The 20,251-nt window shown below is 45.0% G+C and overlaps 1 protein-coding gene across 1 annotated transcript; it reads left to right on the top strand.

The window, feature by feature from the left end:
• Positions 1-419: 419 nt before the first annotated feature.
• LOC144120585 (monocarboxylate transporter 12-like) lies at positions 420-15,738 on the top strand. The gene is made up of 4 exons (XM_077653153.1): positions 420-833; positions 6,836-6,979; positions 8,905-9,888; positions 14,089-15,738. The coding sequence occupies exons 1-4, from the start codon at positions 614-616 to the stop codon at positions 14,316-14,318; spliced, it is 1,578 nt and encodes a 525-aa protein (XP_077509279.1). The 5' UTR covers positions 420-613; the 3' UTR covers positions 14,319-15,738.
• The last annotated feature ends 4,513 nt before the right edge of the window (positions 15,739-20,251 follow it).

The raw sequence follows: 20,251 nt of genomic DNA, 5'->3' as shown, positions 1-20,251 counted from the left end.
TTTCGGTTCGCGGAGCAAGGAACCATGTCCCCGTTCACCTATTAGAATACGCCGATAAATGCTGCTCTGTCCATGCAGACACGCGTTGCGATACAAAGCGCTCCGAAGCGGTCACGGAGAAGCTTAAGAAAACAAGGTCATTCTTAGTGCCTATAGCATCGACAATGCATCGGTTCATGAACCACGGCCGTTGTAAACTCTGCCTTATCGGCGCTTTCCCGAAACTAGGCAGAACACACAAGGAGCTATCTAATCAGTGCACAAATATTGTGGTAATCAAAAAGCCTTTGCTACTGCCGCTGGTCTAAAGTAGCAAAAAGACCCGGATGAAGGACTCGAGAGTGATGATAGCTAGTAATCTTCCAAGAACCTGGCAACCTGCTTACTACGTTCTTCTTATCTGTCTGCGGCGCGTCGGCCAAGAAGCACGCGGTCGCAAGCGCTTCTGCACTGCGGACGTCCTGCACGTGTCCCATTCAGGTCACTGTCGGGACGACGCGCGATCGAAAGCAGCTGCATTTCTACATTCGCGTGTGCGAACAGCTGCAGCGTTTTGCGTTTGAAGTTCGCCGTTGCTGCTTCCGCTCGCAGCAGTTGACGTCGGGGGCGAGGAATGTCGAGGACTTCGTCGTCCAAGCGCTGCCCGGCATACGGCCTCGACTCCCGACAAAGCTGGGTGACGGCAGCGTTCTGCGGACTGCTCCTCTTCTTGGGCCTGGCGACTATACGCGTCAGTGGAGTGCTCTTGTACGGCATCGTCGAGGCCTTCGGCGTCACTAGGCAAGAGGCCTCCTGGCCGGTGACGCTCAGCGGAAGCCTCCTGCTTTTGGCGAGTGAGTGGAACCGCCGTTCTGTTGTTCTGTTCCCTTTTTGTCAACTGCGCGTTGAAACAGCTCGTCTTTTCATATGTGAAGTGACAGAATTAGTGCGGGAAGCAGTTGATGGCCCTTAACTCGGTATTTTTGCCCTGCTTACGAGGCGTATTTATCTTTTTGTTTAGGAATTGAGAAGTTAAAAAGCGCCTGACTTGTTTTTTTTTCCTGTTTTCATTACCCATAGTAATTTTGTGCTTATGGCGTTCGGTTGCTGACCCGAAAGACACGGGTTCGGTCCCGGCCCCAGCGGTTGCATTTCAATGCAGCTTAAATGCTGGAGGTCCGTGTACTGTGTAATGCCAATCCACGTTAAAGAACCCCAGGTTGTCGATATTATCTGTAGCCCTCCTTTGCGGCATCCCTCATAGCCTGAGTTGCTTTGGAACGTTAAACCCCCAAAACACAAAACATTATAGCTAGCTACCCTTATACGTGTGCCCACATGGTTGTAATTGAGTGAACGTATGTTGCCATTTGAATGACTTTTTTTTGCTGCAGTTTTGTGTGATATGTCCGGTGAAAAAAGTTGTGTATCCATTTACAATGTAAATTTATTTAGTTACTTCAATGCAACATTTATTGCCTCAGGGCTTAAAATGAGTATGTAATGGTCGCTGTTGTCATTTCGTCGCGCTGGCCTATCTTCCAACCGAGCATAAATGCTTGTGCAGACAGGTTTTCTTGCTTCAACATTGTAATCATGTGCAAATAAACAAATACAAATGCTGTCTTGCACCGAACTTGCGCGCAAATTCCCGATATGATTGTAGTTGTAAACTTTCCTATACAATAAACCAGCGTCGTCACAAAATCCGCCGCAGAGCAAAGGCGCATTGCCGTGAACTACATCCATCTGTGTCTTATGCAGGTCCCGACCTCACTTTTGCTGCTAATTTCAATTGGTCGTCCCTCCAGCTGACCTATTCCCGCATTCGGCTATGTTTCCGTACTGCAAGTGCACATTCTGTTATTACAGCAGACTACTGGTCATTGGTTGGGCGAATTACAAGGCTTTCACAAGTCTATTTGCTCTATTTATTTTTGCTGTTACGTCAGGACTACATTCTTTGCCCACGTTGATGTTTTCCCGTCTAGTTGCGTTGCCCGTACATATATTTGAGTAGCTCGCTTCGAGATCCTGAGTTTATTTTCAATTTTTTTCTTAACTTCATGTTTCGGTCTCGTGAGCAGGACTGAAAGGATATGTCTCTAAGATACATTTCAGGCGGACGCAAACGAGTTGTTCATAGGTTGAGAGTGCCCGTGAAATGCAGTCCAACCCTTCGTTTTCAAGGCCACGGTCTGCGGTCCCTACTCCACCCATGACAGTGTTCTCGCTCACTAGCCACTGCCTCATCACCTATCGTTAACACTTGCTTCGTTGCCTGTCTATTGAACATTTTTAACTTTTTATCCCTATTTTTTCTTCGCCCGCGGGAATCTTCCGGCCCTCTCTCTTACTCAGTAATACGTTCCTTAAGTTAACGCAGCATTATCAGAAAATATATATTCCGCAGGTTCTCTCAACTACTTTATACCATTCTTCCCTATCAAACCCACAAAATAGTTATTTTCAGCATTAAATGAGTAGAAACAGAGATGCTGCTGCTCTGCCTGGCGCTGTTTGCTGTCACCTGTTATGGGGGATTTCGGACTTGTATGCATGGAGTCTCTGTGACTATTCTTCGCTAAAATCCCGTATCCTGTACCCATATTACAAATGTAAAATTGTCGTTTGAGTGCTGTTTCCATAAATCCAAATGTTTTTTTTTTTCATATTTGACGAAGACCGGTCAGAGGGACTGACTCTGTTACCAAGAAATTTTTACTATGTGTTCTTTTTTTCTCAAATGTTTTTGTTTACCTCTTCTTGCCGGGGATCTTATCACTTTGTTTGCCACGTGAAGGGACCTATGGGCCATATACTCGCGAGATGCCGCCAGATCGCCCCGGAAATATTGTCTTTATAATGTTATTTATACGGAGCGCAGCCAAAAGCGGTGATATCGTTGTGATTCCGACGGTTGCCAAGTGCACGTGTGGCTATGACAGTCGCAGAGTTTTTTTTATTTTTCTCGGTCTGTAGAACAAGTCAATCCTAATGAAAACTTTTTGGGTTATAACGTAGTTAAATCGAGTAGGCGAGCGAAAGCATGTGTTTAGCCTGGTTGGCTCATGATTTTGCTTTGCTGGGTTGTCGGCACGTCTTGCGACGATATTAGACACAAGATAAGCTCTGATCGAGGTTAAGCTGATCTGGTCTGTTTGCACCGCGGACGGTAGTTGATGAAAACGACGATATGCAATGCACAGCGCGAGGGCGTGTTGCAGTTTAACACGATCGAGGCGTTTTCTGCGGCGGCGATAGCCTAGTGTTCTCGCTGCAGCTGCCTGCGAAGCTAATCTGTTCGCGCCGCCGCAGGTTCGTCTCCCAGACGCGGGTATTTATTTGATTTCTTTTCAACTTAAATGCAAACGCTGTTGCTAGACAACGGCACAAGCAAGATCGAGACAAGATTCATGCCCGGTTTTTGAGTACGTATGAGTGCTTTCGCTCTAAAACAGTTAATTTCGAGCTCTACGCAAGCCTGCCAGTCGCCTCTGTCATCTATCTGCCGCCACCTCAGCCTGACAAAGTATTCATCTGTCAGTAGACGGAAAGAAAGAGAAACACGGGCGCTACTTGCAAATTGTTTACTGCAGGTAGAACTACGCCATATATATATATATATATATATATATATATATATATATATATATATATATATATATATATATATATATATATATATATAGGTTGCAGTTTTTCTGTATAAAAAGCCCTGCCTGACGCAGTGCACGGCTTTTTATACAGAAAAACTGCAACCGTTCGCTTTCGCCCTCATCTTTTGCTCACGCCTGCTGTGCGTGCTCTACCTGAGGAATTTTAGAAGCGTCTAATTCAGTCAATGCACGGGTGAGCAGGCCAGGATATTAAGGAGGACATCTGACGCATACCTCGAAAACAGCTAGGTGCTGTGCCGTTAGGCAGCGCTGGCATGCGATTCTAACAGCTGGTTTGCTCGCCCCACCCTTACAAAATTATCTATAGACAGTCTGTAGATTTCTTATAGCCTATTCTATTCCTATAGATATTTGTGTATTCATAGTCTATGGACTATCTATAGGCATAACTCTACTAAAAGTGTATGGCCACAAATCTGTAGGTTGTCTATAGACTTTCTACTTGATTTGTATTGCCTATAGACTGTCTTCTAGGGTTTTTCGAAAGAGAGTATATAGACTTTATAGACAGAAGAATATGGATAGTCTGCAGACTGTCAAAAGAAATTTTTGTAAGGGCAGTTTTCTTCACGACTGTACGTTTTGCGCCAGGCTACTTCGCTTTGCCGGCAAGTGTGGCCTGTTTGCATATTTCGGGCAAGGTTCATATTCGAAATTACAATATTTGAGTAGAATGGCGACTGAGATATTCCTGGCATACTTGATTATATTTCGCATCAAAATGATATACCCATACCTTCTTCGTGGATAGAAAGAGCACGAGATTAGAGACTGTACTGAAGCATATATTTCCTTTCAAGCATGACTTCTATTGCGGTGAGTGATTCAAGCATACTCCTCCAAGCATACCCTGAGACGTACCAGCACCTTGCGCCTAATTTGTTTGTAAACGCTCATTATCAGCTGCCTCTTTATATGAGGGAGCGAACAGTTTCTTCCTGACTGGTAAAGCTCTCTCTCCCCCTCCCTGCAAACTTGAAACCCGGGACGAAGCCCACCACAGAATGTGATTATTGGCACATAATACAAACCATTATGCCACGTGTCTCAGTTTTGGGCCCATAAATAAAATTGCACTGAGATCATTGCGCACGACTAAATAGAAAAGCATGTGACTCTAGAGCGGAAGTCCGGCTATAGAAAAACGGAAGCAACGCATTTGCGGCCTTAAAACATAACAGCTTGCGGGATGCGGAAAAATTCCTGCTCTTCCAATGACTATAAACACCTGAGAGCGACCTTAAGCTTCCGTTCTGTAGTTGTTTGCCCTTCAACCGTGTCTGCAAAGCGTCGAAAGGAGCTGTGTGCGTTTGGAACGTCCGCTTCCGTGAAGAACACAACACAACGAGCACAGATGTCACCTACCACGGCCTTCTACTGTTCTAAAACAGTGAGCCCTGGGAATGCGCGTAGGGGGAATTCTACGACTTTCGCGTACGGTAGAAGACACCACAATTGCAGCCAATTCAGCGGAGTTGAAATTCAGTGGAGTGTCCGCCGTAATTCGGCACATATGCGCTATATCTGGCTGCACACAAGGCGGTTCTGGAAATCGCGCACGAACTAAACTGACGAGAGCTTAGGAACAAGCTCCAGGCTCTTTATGAAATCAAAGTTATCGTTGCTCCGTCTCCACTTATGACGTTGCCGGCACAGGAACAGCAGAACCCTTGAGCACACGAAGAGCTTTAGCCTTGCTTGTAAGAAAACACAAGCGGCAACTAGAGGTGGCGAGCACGCGTGCACACAGACGTGCGAGTACATTTTCAGGAAGTAAATGCTGCCTCCTCGGGGTCACGTGGTTCTCTCAAGCTATGGCTCACTGTCTCACGGGCCGTTTGTACTAAAATTAAGTTCAGGCTTGAGAACACTTATTTCGGGGCATCACGTAAGCTCCGGAATTTTTGATTACGACATTGATTTTCGCTCGTACTTAATGTCTTCAAGAGGAAATGAAAAAATTATGACGCGATCAATGTAATCTGATGCGGCAGAACGCGTTCGCACGCGCTTTTCGGCCTGAGCTTTCCTTGCTGGTCGATGCGATCGGACGCAGCTTCGACGGAGCGGCGCCCAAGCGGCCACCCACTGAGAAATCAAAACGAAGACGCGCATAGAGCCCACAGATGGCAGCACCTGTTATCGCAGTGCAGTGGCGCGTCGCTCAACTCCTGCACCACTGCGCCAGGAGTTGAGCGAGGATTGCCAGGGATCTATGAATGTCAAGCAGAGAATAACCGATGTCGCGGCGCTGGAAGAAGATGCCGAGAACGAAGACGCCAAGAACAGAAAATACAATAAATTAGAAAGAAATCTGTGTGTAGTCAATGAGCGTATAGTTCGTAACGGCGACCGCTCACGCATTTCCGTCGTGTCGCCCTAGCGAGCGCCATTGAGTTTTTCTCTTTCTTTCTTTCTTTCTTTCTTTCTTTCTTTCTTTCTTTCTTTCTTTCTTTCTTTCTTTCTTTCTTTCTTTCCTTTCTTCTTTCTTTCTTTCTTTATGTCTATGCTTTTTCTCTCTTTCCTTCCTTCCTTCTTTCATTCCTTCCTTCCTTCCTGCCTTCATTCTTTGTGTCTTTTTCCTTCCCTTTCCTTCCTTCTTTCTTTATGTCTATGCTTTTTATCTCTTTCCTTCCTTCCTTCCTTCCTGTCTTCCTTCCTTCCTTCCTTCCTTCCTTCCTTCCTTCCTTCCTTCCTTCCTTCCTTCCTTCCTTCCTTCCTTCCTTCCTTCCTTCTTTGTGTCTTTTTCCTTCTCTTTCATTCCTTCTTTCTTTTTTGTCTTTTTCCTTTCTTCTTTCTCTCTTTATGTCTCCTTCCTTCCTCCCTTTCTTTCTTTCTTCCTTCTTTCCTTCTTTCTTCGAGTAGAAGGGAGCTTAAATAATGGTGGCATCCCTTGTCGAAGAAAGTTACCGCTTCAGCTTTCAGCGTTCCTTTGATGCTTTATTTTATTATTTTCTTAGTTTACATCCTAAGCTGCAAACGAGCTTAGAATGGTGTGCGGCTTCTGCGTTTAGAATTTCTTTGATTTTGCCAGCCGAAAGAGAAATACATCAGTTTCACCCGTTTCGTAGACTATTTGGAGACAAACCTCGTTTTTTCTTCGTTTTTTTTTGGTGATTTTCTGCTCGCATCCACCGATCTCAACAGGAACCATTGTTTTCTTTTGTTCTCCGCAGGCCCCATCACAGGATTCCTTTGCAGACGATATTCCTGCAAAGCTGTTCTGCTGGTCTCCTCTTTCGTAACGGGTATCGCCACCGTTGTCTGCTATTTTGCAGAAAGCCTCACCTTTATCATCATCTTTTACGGAATCATTCATGGTAAGCACGATTGTAACAATAAAAAAAGGAAGGAATGATTATTAGAATCATCCGCATCATTAGCATCGCCCGCGTGTCACCCTTGTTTAGAGCGTTCGAACAGTGTGCACCATGCAGTACAGACTGGAATGAGAAAGCAGCCGAAGGCTTCCGGTCAAAGTGCTAATGCCCACCTTACTTGCAGATGTGGATGGCTCTACTTCCGCGCAAGCACTGCCTCTACCGACATAGCATAGTGGGCGAGTTGGTATTGCATCTCATAGGAACGAAACAGCGCAACTAAAACGAAGAAAGAACAGAAGGAAAAGCGCGTGGCCGTGTATCTTATTCTGCTCCTTCGTTTTAGTTGCGCTGATTCGTTCCTATACGTTCCCTCTAAAAGCTTAGAAGCTGCGACGTGGTGTCGATTTTTACGGGGGGAAGTGCGCCGCGAGGGCGCTCCACTCAAGGGTGACGCGGACTGTGCATTAGCTTTTTCTAGCCCTTCTTAGTGCTGCCATCTTTTCAGTACCTCCCCTGTTCTACCACCTGGCGTTCCCATCGTGTGTGTGCCCCTATCCTAATCAAGCGCGGTGGCTCAGTAGTTACATCTCTTGGCTACTGGACCGGAGAGGTCGGGTGCAATTGCTGCGGCCGCGTTTCGATTCAGGCGAAACGCAAAAAGTGGCCGTGCGAGGGGCGATGTTAGTGCACGCTAACGAAATTATTACGGAGCCCTCCACTACGGTAATTCTTTGTCCCTTTCATCGTTGACTCCCTCCTCCCGCCATCTTGGGCACTGGACTTGCCTAGTATCGAACAGAAAAAGACGCAAGATTAATTGCCCTTACTTTTGGCCCGCAGCCCCAAAAAACGGCTTCTTCCTATTACCATATTTTAGCTCCTTTAAACCACCTATTCAGGCTGGCCAAAATGAGATTGGTGTGGCTATTAACGCAACAGCGTTAAAGATCCCATTCGGCGTAAAACACGGTTTCAGCGTGGCTAGAAATTGTGATTGGTGGAGAGAATAATGACGTAGGAAAGCAGTTTGGCTAAAAAGAAGAAATGCAGTCAGTTGGCGAGCCAGACACTCTACCTCGACATCACAAAGTAATCTTCGTTCAGTGGGATAAATGGAGAGACTGTACAGACGTGCGCATACCTGTCTGGATGGCTCGAACGGTGCACAGGGAAGCGCCCTTAGCTCATTTACGAGGGCTCTAGGGTTCAAAACAAAACCTTAGCGCGCATGCGTATTCCCATGCATCGTGTTTACCTATTCATGTCTTTCAAAACTATATCGGGCCCGCGAGGCACCGGCGATTGCCATGAATGCACAAGAGAGCAAGCCGTACGGACGCTCTGGACAGGTGTGTGGACGACTGTATTCACGCACCTCTCATCGCACAGTAGGCGGATTACATTACAGGGACACTGCGTTCGTTTTGGCAGTTTTTGTTTTGTTTTGTTCTTCAATCGCAAGTATATTTTTTACATGGTACACGTACATTCATGTTTCTCTACGCTGAACACACGTGGTCTTATTGTGTTTGTTTTCTCTTTTCCTTTGATGCCATACACCCGCTACCGTTAATGCTGCGCTGTAAAGAGGAAGTCAGGATTTACCTCTCAAGCTGTTATGCAGCTCTCTTCTGGCTTTCCTCGCTAAACTTTACCTTAACACCTTCAAACTAGTCTGCGTCACAATTTAGTATGCACGATAATTTGTAATAGAGAAGTATGTCGTGGCAACAAGCGTGCCGATGTCTACCAAAGGGTGCGCCAGGGGACCCCCGAGTGACCGTAGGGACCTTTTAAAGCTATTGCGTCATTCATTTCGCCTTTTTAAAATCATTTATCTTTCCTGTCCCTCTAAATTGGGTTCATCATTCTGTTACATCCCAGGTGCCTGATGAAACCCATTACTGTGCTCTTTATTGCAGGCATCACTCTCTCCGGCCTCTTTATCGGAGCCAACGTTCTCGTGGCGCAGCACTTCGAAAAACGAAGAACGACAGCGTGCAGCCTTATGTTCACCGCCGGCGGAATCAACACCATTGTTCTGCCCCCGCTTCTCGAATTCTTCCGCACGCAGTATGGCATTCGCGGACTCTTCCTCCTCTACGGAGCCATCCTGATGAACGCTTTTCCTTTCGCCATTGTTCTCAGACATCCACCGCCATTGCGTAATCACGGCAAGTCGCGGAGTTCAACGAGCGATTCTTCGAACAACCCCCCAATTCCCAACGGCATTCCTCGAACTGAGGTCACCGCAAATGCTCTCCCGACTTGCAAACCAGTACAGAATTCAAGTGATTTACAGGCACGTGTGAACTCCTCCAAACCGTTGAATGGAGAAGCTAAAGGTTTTCTTCCCAGTGTAGATGAAGAGGTCTGCACCGACCGAGATCATATTCCTCCTGTGCAGTTGAGGATAAAGACCGTGACCGCAAGACTGAAGGAGTTGTTCAGGTTATGGATGACAGTCGCCTTTTGGGTGAACGTCACGTCATTCTCGGCAGTGAACCTTGGCATGTCCATGTTTGTTCTCTTATCCACAGATTTTGCGAATGACCGCGGCATCGCCCCTTCGGAATCAGTGTACCTGCTGCATGCTTTGTCTGCCAGTGACATTGCCTTAAGGCCACTTTCAGGTTTCATCATAGATTCAAAAATTCTTTCACTCGAATCTGTCATGCTCTTGGGATTTCTCATTCAAGGGGTCGCGTTCGAGTTGCTCGCATGGTTTAGGACATTCCACATGATGCTCATTTCTTCCGCGCTAGTGGGGACCACATGCGGGACTAGGACCGGGCTCATGACTCCTGCCTTGGTGAAGGACTTTGGGATGGAAAAGCTCCCTGACATGCTAGGAGCGATGTCCTTTGGCGTGGGAGTGGTGCTACTACTGCGTCCACCCATTGTAGGTAAGAACCATGTAGTTTTACTAAGAAAAGCTTGTGTGCAGCGTCGAATAGAGCAGACGAACACAATCTCGCACCTTATTGAAGCGAAAAGCTTCACTATGCTAAGTAAAGCAGTCTTCGGGTAATCAACACAACGACCCTGAACGACCTTCAGCCCAACCAAGGATAGCCGTGTATGACCATATGTGCTACAGTTATGGTGTCGAACTCTTAACCGCTGATCTTGGCCCATGAACTTTCGTAGACCTTTGACATTGGGTGACCTTTGAATTTACCATTGTCCTTAAAAACATACGATGGAGTGACGTGAAGCGTCGTGATAACATCCGATTGGGGTGTCGTAATACCATGTGATACCATGTCTTAGCCACGTGGGCGTGCATTATATATAGAACGGCTTTCGCGAGCGTGTAGCGGAGCTGCCACGGACGAGCCTCAGACGCCTAGTGAGCGATGTTGCTTTTCGCTGAATTCCATGGTTAGCCAAGTTAAGCCGCTGCAATTTTTGTCATATACTTCCTCTGCCGCACTGTGTTTGGCGCAAGAAAGCCTTTTCTGCATATGGGTCATAAACCCCAACACAACATATCAAACACAACGATGAGTGGTTGTCATATAAACTACAGACGCTTTCGAGTCGGCTTCACCAGCGTATGTTGCTATAAATAAGAAGAATGGCCAACTCTGATTGCGCTTCTCTCCGATGCAGTGTTACCAGTAACCTACCAAGGGCTAGTAAGCATTAAAGCACTGCACGGGTCGCATTCCAAGGTGCGACCCTGGCCCCGATCGAGCCAGAAATTAAAGCTTGACCCGGCCCAGCCCTGCAAATTTGAGCCCGGGTTCACTACATTATCACTGCACTGAGCCCTGGCCTGGTCCGACAAGCTTGACGTAAGGCCCGCAGCAGCTGAAGAGGTAAACTGTGATATGAGTATTTTGCTACACAGCTAAAGAAGTGGCCGAAAAGACGCTCGACTCACAATACCTCTTGAAAAAATTGGTTTGATAAATAGAACATGAAGAGTAGATAAGGCTTGCTCGCCCGCTCAACTTTTTGAAGAGTAATCTCGTCTGTGAGAAGCGCCGAAATTCCGACAGTTGCATTCACGCGCACAAAACTTTCGGTTATCGGATGTCGCAATAACGTCCGAGTCGTGCAATCCGCGTCCGAGAAGCTCTTTAACCTTAGCAAGATGAAAAATGCTTAAAAAAACTTAGAAGCCTTGCACAATCACACATCGTGACCCTACCCATTTGGTGCATGTTCACCTGGGGTGGTGTATGAAGTTCGTTTGTCTTGCGGACCAAGTTACGTCGGTCAAACCGGAACTGTGTATAGATGAAATGGAGCACAGGAGGAAGGTCGCCATTTGCAGGGACGGGAACCTTTCCGTGCATTGTCATGACTGTGAAATATAGACTTAAACGCCTTATAAAGCTTTGTTTCAAGCGTGCAGGTTAACAGCTATGTAAAAGAGCCAGGATGAGGGAAATGAGTGCAGCAGATTTGTTTCAGAAAGCGGGTGCACCATGGCTCAGCGCACCACCCATTTTACTAAATGTTAAAAAATCGTATAAGTGCGGCCCTCTCATGTCGGCTTTTTGAGATCGGTGACGTCACGGAGCAAAGTGTATATCATGCATTCGTGTCAATGAACCATTAGTTGGATGTGAGCGCTTGTGTTGCCTGCATCCTTCACGTCCTTTTTCGCACGCGATCGTATGCGCAGGCTGCAATTCAGCAACTACTGCCACCTCTTGGCCTCCAGTAGAGAGAGAGAGAGAGAGAGAGGGTTTATTGATAGGAAAGGCAGAGAGGTTGGCCTGAAAAATAAATATCTGGCCTTCTACTCTGCTCTGGGGGACGGGAAGAGGAGATAAAAGAAGGTCACGATGGGGGACGATGATGATGGGAATAGGCAGATGAAAAACTATAGACTTAAAAAAAAAAGGCACACTTTCTGACCTCACAATCGCGAGACTGCATAACTCAATGGGGATGTTTTAGAGTCGTAATATTGAAGAAAAGTAGAAAGTCGCACGAGGTTGTGCGCGAAAATGGTTATGACTGACGTCTCTTCATTTTGGCTAAAAAATCTGGGCTATAAAATTCATCCTACGCTCGCACCAATTATTTCCGATGGCCGTAGAAAATGAACTGGATGTACCCAAGCATCGAAAATCGCCACGCTGCTTTCAAATGTTCTACGCCGCGCTGCTCACGATGACAGCCGTGAAAACAAGCAGCACTTAGCCAGATTCCTTGGGCTTGCATATCACTGATTAAATTAATGTAAAGAATGCACAATACAAGTGAAAACGCAGTGCTCAAAACCATTGCAGCGCACTGCAAACTATAGCCAGCAAAAAGAGCACCGTTACCGGTGAACGAACCACCGTAGAAAAAAAAAAAAAACGTCCGTGAGGCTAATACTCGGTTGCGGGGCCTTCTAAGAGCGTTCCTGTGGCACGGTGTGTGCTGTGCAGAGTACATTTTGGAAAGTATTGAACCCCGCCTAATTCGCTGCGGTCGACAATAAGTTAAAGCTACCGCCAGCAAATTAGAAGTAAAATCTCCAAACCTGTTCAGGCGCTAAAACGATACAGTATTAACTGGCCATTTCGGTATTCCACGCCGGCATGTTGTCGTTTTTTAAGTGGTTGGCGCGAGCCGGTCACAGAGCATTCTTATAGACTAGGTTCTTTGATATTTCAACCCCTTATTTGGGGAAGGAAGCCTTATACTATAGATTCCTGTGCTGGACGGCATTGTTTGTATTTCTGTTTGCTGTACGCCCAAACTAATGAATGTCATCGTCATCATTAGCAGCATGAGAAGACTGATTAGGTCCACTCAAATACTAATGTCCATCCCAATGGTCCTGCGCTTGCAGCAGCCACACTATCCCCCCTGTCTAAGCAAACTTCGTAATCTTGTCTCTCCTGCGGACATTCGGCGTTCACCGGTGTCGTTTTCGTTCCCTTGTCCGCCACTTTATAGCCGGAAAATTCCGAGACATAGTGCAGAGGGGGATGGAGAATTTGCTTTTATGCAACTGATAACTGAGTCGACCGACATGAGGCGACTGCTTTGCTCGTCAGGCGCGAAGATGAAGAGGTGCCGGGTTGGCTCGATAACGCATCACCGGAAGATACTCTGGCTACTTTGTACCTATCGGGGGAAATGCCACAAACGGGCTGGCTTCTTTGCGGAGCAAAGTCCCTTGTCTTGTTTTTTTCTTTCATTGCAAAAGTGAGCTCTCTTTCCTCTCTCCCCTTTCTATCTCTCCCTCCGTTCCCCTTCCCACGTGTAGGGTCGCATACTGGGCGTCGCCAACTTAACATTCCTGCCTTTCCGTTCATCTCTCTCTCTCTCTGTTCACATTTCATTTTGCATCTTATACAAAAACTTTTAGTCCGCCTTTATTAAAACTCACATAAACCACCTAAATCGCGGCAATTCTTTTTGTGCGGCAAAGACCAGGGAAGTCGACACGGGTGTTTGCCGGGGTTTGCAATTACAACTGTCGAAATAAACCTCGGGTACAGGTTCAAGCTCCCTGTATATTGAAGAGAAAAGCGGAAGGAAAGAAAAATGGAGAGAGTGAAGAGGAGAAATGATAATGTCGTTATAGAAAGAGCGACATGCGGTGATTCCAGGCACGTCCAAGTGCACACGAGCTAGCACATGTTTCACAGAAGGCCTTAAAATTACTTTCTTTGGGGGTTTATTTCTCCATTTACCGAGAGAGTACTCGCCGCCTTAGTGGCTTTTCCATTGGTATAATGATTGCGCTCGGATTATCTTTTAGTCGGAGAGAATTCTCTCTATTGTACAGTATAGAAATTTTTTTCATAAACATATGAAAAAAAAAACAATATCAAGAATATGAACATTTAGCACAGGCTTCTTCTTCACGACCAAAAACAGAGATTTGCTCGCTGCTGTGTTGCGAAGTGTGTGAAATACAAGTAAAATTGCCCCCCGTATATTTTTGCAATTCTTCGATAGATTCACAGCATCGCAGTGCATAGCCTACCATGTATTACTCCCCACGATCGTAAACCTTTACCACAGTCGTTTTAATAAACCCGTAACACATGCAATAAATTCGCGTTCACGTGAATGTAAAGACATCAGAGGAGTTTCTTTTTTCTTTGTTTTTGTGTCGTTCAAGATTCCGTTTTTTTTTCCAGGTTTCTTCAGGGACAACCTCGGGTCGTACTCCGGGCTTCTTCACGTGATGGCAGTCATGAACGCCGTGCTCTTACTTGTGTGGGCGCTGAAGGTCCTGCAAAATATGAAAAAGGAAGCTCTTTTGAAGGCAAGGTACTCTGAACTCGACGCGAAGGACGTGGTCAAGAAGCTGCTAAAACCCACAAGGACAGGCTTAGTGGATGGTTCATGCAGAAAAAGTTCGCAATAGACTGATCTGTGGCATGCATTGTGAATGCCGCCTAAATTTGGTCACTAGCTATCGAACGTGTCCAGCGGGCAACACCATCGCCGGCCCTTTGATGTCAACGCTTGTGCTTAATTCGTAAAATTATTCGGAAGTACGAATGAGACTCTCAACAGGCGGCTAACCAGATGATCGAATGAAAAAAACTGCTTTTTTCTATGATCATATGAAGATTTGTCATTGTATAACTGCTTCCTTTGAGTGCTCAGTGTGCGATTTGAACCCCAGCAAATCTGGACAAACGCTTCTACTTTTCACGGCAGCCACCATGTGGCACGTGGCGCTGAAGACTGAAAACCATCCCAGGAGTTTCGAAGGTAATAGATACATCCCATTGATTCATATGGCAGTCATAGAAAGTCGGCACGAGCTCGGGAAACATTTTATAGGCCAGGTTTTGCAGCGGTGAGGAAGAGTCGGCCAGGATAATCGCAATTTTCGCGCAGAATCTCTCAAGATTCTCTAGTTTACAATTACAAGTTTTAACTTACAAATACAGGTTTTAAAATTACAAGTTTTAACTATCTCCATTTAGTGGCGCGGTATTCGCTACTGGTGGACAACAGAGGACGTTTGTTGTTGAAGACCAGGAAAGCCAGACATGCCCCAGTCTTGTCTCCCGTATATCTAGCCGCAATTCCACAGTGGTGAGTTAAATTACAGTTACGTGAGTTAAATTACAATGAGGTGAGCTAAATTACCAGTTAGGTGAGTTAACAATTAAGTGAGTTAAATGAGTAGGGCCACTGAATCTATGGGCCCCACTGTGTTCGCTGTGAACACTGCGCACGGCTTCGGTAACACTGCAACTAAATTTATTATGTGCTAAAGCGCCTTCGATTGCTCAATATGACGTAACCTCTGCACAGTAGTTTCGGTTTTCTATTTCTACGAGCCGGGCTCACGATAACCCATATCAGCCGAACAGACTAAAAAATGGCGTCTTTACTGTCGCGGCCAGGAAAAACTACACGCGCCGCAACACTGTAATAAGATGAATGTTCTGCCTTGCGCCTGTGGCGTATGCTAGAGAGGTACGTTTTTTCGCGCCGAGCTGATGGCGCTCATCATAGGTTGTGAAAGTCGATCAATGTCGGTCGTGCGTATTATAAAGTCAAAATAAAAATATGTACGTATCATTCATTGTGCGCATTTGGTACTTGGCCCCACGCCTCGTCGTACGCAATTGAAAGCCCCCTTCAACGTTTTTGTGATCTTAGGATTTGACTGACTGACTGACTGACTGACTGACTGACTGACTGACTGACTGACTGACTGACTGACTGACTGACTGACTGACTGACTGACTGACTGACTGACTGACTGACTGACTGACTGACTGACTGACTGACTGACTGACTGACTGACTGACTGACTGACTGACTGACTGACTGACTGACTGACTGACTGACTGACTGACTGACTGACTGACTGACTGACTGACTGACTGACTGACTGACTGACTGACTGACTGACTGACTGACTGACTGACTGACTGACTGACTGACTGACTGACTGACTGACTGACTGACTGACTTACTGACTGACTGACTGGACTTGGGTCGGTCGGACGAACGCTCGACTCCCGTACAAGCAGCAGCAGCGGAAGGCATGCACTCACTTTACGGAGCACTTTCACAGTGACGGATCATAATGGGTGCAATACAATAAAAGAAAAAAAAAATGCATATAACACAAGGATCAGAAAGGCGTGATTTCTTAAAAAAAGAGAAGTAGTAATAAGGCAGCATGAAATTTATAGCAAGTGGTGGAACATATTGATTACAGGTAGCATTTCATAATCAACTCGAATTCTAATGGCGTTTGGTTGAGGATTTCTATGCCACTATTGTTAAAACTATTCAGAAGTTTGGGTAGGCGAGAGTGAAGGGCATTTGATCACCATAATTAGTCCGGGACCTTGGAACTCTCCACACATCTGCACGACAAGTTCGTCGTTCTGGTGCAGACTGTTGCAAGACTTATATTTCATGAACGTCAAGTAATGTCTTCGAGAACTGAAATAAAATTTGTTTAATAGTGTTTGGTTACGTATTTGATTAATTTTAAGGATATTATATTTTTCAAAGACAGTTTCGGAGTGCTCTGTATAGGGTAGGCTTTCAATATTACAAGACTTTTTTTTTGCAACAATAGAAGCTTGTCAATATTGCATTCCATTGTCGAGCCCCATATCAAATGGTAATACAGTGTGTGGGCGGCAAATAATGTATTTTAAATAATTCGTTTTGCTGACGCAGGAAAAGTTCATCTCTAGATGCCCACAGGCCTACAGTAGGACTAACTTTTCGAACAACAAAATTAACTTGATCGTCCCACAATAGATGCCATGAAAAATAACTCCTTTTGTTTTGTTGGTATTAACTTTTATGAAATTATGCATGGACCACATGCTCAGCTTACGAAGAAATACATTTGCTTGCTGAACTAGCTTTGCAGGAGAGGAAGAAGATACGAATACGCCGATGCGGTCAGCATACATTATGAGCTTTGTTTCTTTCTGTATTTAGGCTACGTCATTTACGTACAAGTTGAGCAACTGACCAAGAATGCTCCCTTGAGGGACGCCTGAATATATATCTATATATGTGAATTTACATCTTAATCTATCTCTTTTATGCAACTTTCGATTAATTTACTGATACAAATTGTTGCCTGTTTGTGAGATAGGACCTAAAAATTCTTATGCAATGCCTCTTAGTTTCTTTCAAGCTTTTAAAACAATATATTGTGATTAATAAATTCAAAAGCCTGTGTGAAGTCGAAAAATATACCTATGATCAGAAGATTGTGTTCAACGTTACGGAGGATGAACTCCTTTTAGTCAAAGAGCGCATGTTCTGCGGACATTTTTTTCTTTTGAAAACCGTATTGAGCTTTGTCAAGAACTAGGTGCTTTGAAACAAAGGAAGTTCTGCAAGAAGTTTTTTCTTAACATTTGTAGAATATTGGGAGAATAGAAATTTGACGGTAGTTTAGGATGTTTAATTATCACCCTTCTTTTGCAGGGTTACAACTCTTGTAATCTTCATACGAGAAGGAAATGTGGATGTGGAAATAGATATTCTAAATATACACTAAAGTTGGAGCTATGTCTTCAATTACATGCTTAATGTGTCGTATCTTTAGGACACTGGCATCGCAGCTGGATGTATTATTAAGTTTCTGAAATAGCAACCGAAGGTCTACTATATTACATGGCTGTAAAGAAATTTTGTGTTGGTTGAAAGGCAGACTATCTCGCGACTCTGAGGCCTGCACAGGCTCTCTGTGGACAAAATAATTATTGGATGCATTAACCATGTCCTCTCCAATCGTCATATTACCATTTATGAAATTTTTTTCTATTCGCTCGACGGTTTCTTTCGGTCTAGTAATTTAATTTGCCTCTTCTCACAGTTTACTACTGTTTCCTGTACAAGGCTAAACATGTTGCAAATAAAATGCATTTGTTGTTCTCATTAGTTCTTTAGACAGTTTGTTGTGGAACACTTTAATTTATTTCAAGTGTGAAGGTTCTATTGTCTCAATGAACCTTGCAGAGTGCCTTTCGTGCTTTTTCGATTTTTTAAATAGATGTTTAGTTCGCCGTGGCTTTCTATTATTCTTATGGCACATACACTTCCTCTGTAACAAAGTGTTTTGTGTATATAGCATCACATTTTTCTAAGAAAATGTCGTAAGCTGTCTCGGAATCACTTGCACGAAAAATTTCTTTCCAGCACGCCTGCACAATTTCTGAATGGAACATTTCTAAGAAACGTTGCGTGATTGTTTGGAAGGTGGTACTTGTTCTCTTTATACTATGGTCAGGGCACCCGATGTTGGCAAGTATACAATTGGCGATATGATCACCTACTGAATCGCTCAACACACAACTTTCAGTGTATATCAGCTCCTAATTCGTAAGAAAAACGTCAAGATTATTATGAGATATAAGATTCTGGTCACTGATTCTATATTTTTAACGCACCCATTAGATGTAATTACTTTTTCATTTTCATGGCGGTTTTCACTCTCATATCGATAATGAAGTCACCACCAGTGATGACGCATTGGCGCCTTTCGCTAACCACAGTAACAAAATGATCCAAAATTATTTGACTAACAAGTGATTGCCTTCAGTTGGACGATAACACACAAAAGAATTTTCTTGGCATCAACAGACAATATCTTATAGTCACTTGTAATATAGGAAAATTCTTGTAAAAGTTCACATGTCACAGATTCGTGTACTTACAACGACACGTCCCTCCACGTCTGCCTGACCTATTCAAATAAAATGTCTTCAAGCGAAAGCTTTACAGGCCGCGAACTTTCGATTTCGCCGTGGCGGTACTCCGAGGAGGCACATGACGTCACAACGTGCGCCTCGCCGCGGATATTTCTCTCTCTCTCGCTCCGTAGTCACTACTGCGCATGCGCCACTCGTAGCACCGAGCCACAGGGGTTCCGCCACTGCGCAGCGCCGCGCCTTTCCTCAAAATCCAACTTTCAATTTTCAGTTCTGTCTTTCTTCTTTCCCTCCCTCCTTTATCCCTTCATTTACGGCGCGGCTCGGGTGTCCACCGAGATACATGAGACGGTGTCTGCGCTCCACGCGCTCGCCGCGCCATCTGGCATGACGTAACACCGCGCGGCTCGCCGCCGCTGCCGTTTGGTATGACGTCACACCGCGTTCCGCGTCGTTGCGCTCGCGTCCGCTCGCGACGCCAGCTGCGTCGCATGCCTGGTAACATGTCGAAGGATTCTCGCTTCATATTACGATCGCATACAGCCCTGATTGTCTCCCCATTGTCTCCATATCTCCCCATACAACAAGCAATAATACAGTTGTAAATGTCGCCGAAGCCATATTAAATAAATGCTCTCTTGTGTGAGTGCCTTTAATGCCGTTTCGAAGAAAGCAAGTTGATTAACAAAAAAAAAAGCCAACTACTGGCTATCTATGGAAACCGCCAGTCACTCGACCGCAAATGTAGCCAGGTAGGTGCAGCTTTTCGCTTTCGGCCAGTGTTAACCAGAGCTAAACCACCAGCAATTTTTTATATCTTTCTGTTGGCTATCTAGGCGGTTTTTCTTAAGGTCTCAAGGAAAATGAAAAAAAGAATGCTCCAGATCCCTTAATATACTCAAAATACAGTCACATAAACGTTGGGGTGCTGATAGGACATGTGTTTTACAAATTTATCGGTCCGTGGTACGTTATACCTTAGATTACGGATGTATAGTATACGGGTCAGCGAGACATTCGCACCTGAAACGACTAGATCCAGCACATAATTTAGGTTTGCGTCTTTCCGCCGGTGCTTACAGGGCGTCGCCCAAAAATAGTATTTATGCAGTAATCAACGAACCGTCACTTACAGACAGAAGAATCATGCTCACATTCTCATACATTTAACAATCCGTTCGATGCCCAGACACCTATGTTAACCCATAGTCACAAAGTGCCCAACTAGAACACTTTTTAACAACAAACCGCTAGCTATCAGGCCACTCTTCCTGCGTTTTGAAGAGGTTTGCCAAAACCTCGGCGTACTAGATACATTACCTGACATTGCTCGCAGACGAGATCCACTGCCTCCTTGGTACAATTTTCCTGCAATCTGTGATCTCCCTCTTACACAGTTCCATAAAAAGCAAACTCCACAACAACGTATAGTACAGGAATTCCTTGCACTCGCAGAAAAATGCAGTATTTTTACGCAGTTTTATACAGATGGTTCAAAAACGGATGTTTATGCAGGAAGCGCAATAGTCCGAGGGAAGCCGGAGAAAACAGTACGACTTCCACAGTGCTCATCCATCTTCACTGCAGAATGTTACGCAGTCTGTGCGGCGGTAGAAAAAAAATAAAACGAGAACCTAACCAA

Source organism: Amblyomma americanum, chromosome 2, assembly GCF_052857255.1.
Source record: "Amblyomma americanum isolate KBUSLIRL-KWMA chromosome 2, ASM5285725v1, whole genome shotgun sequence".
NCBI classification, from domain to species: Eukaryota; Metazoa; Arthropoda; class Arachnida; order Ixodida; family Ixodidae; genus Amblyomma; species Amblyomma americanum.
The sequence above is the reverse complement of the archived record's forward strand: the minus strand, read 5'-3'. Positions and strand labels throughout refer to the sequence as shown.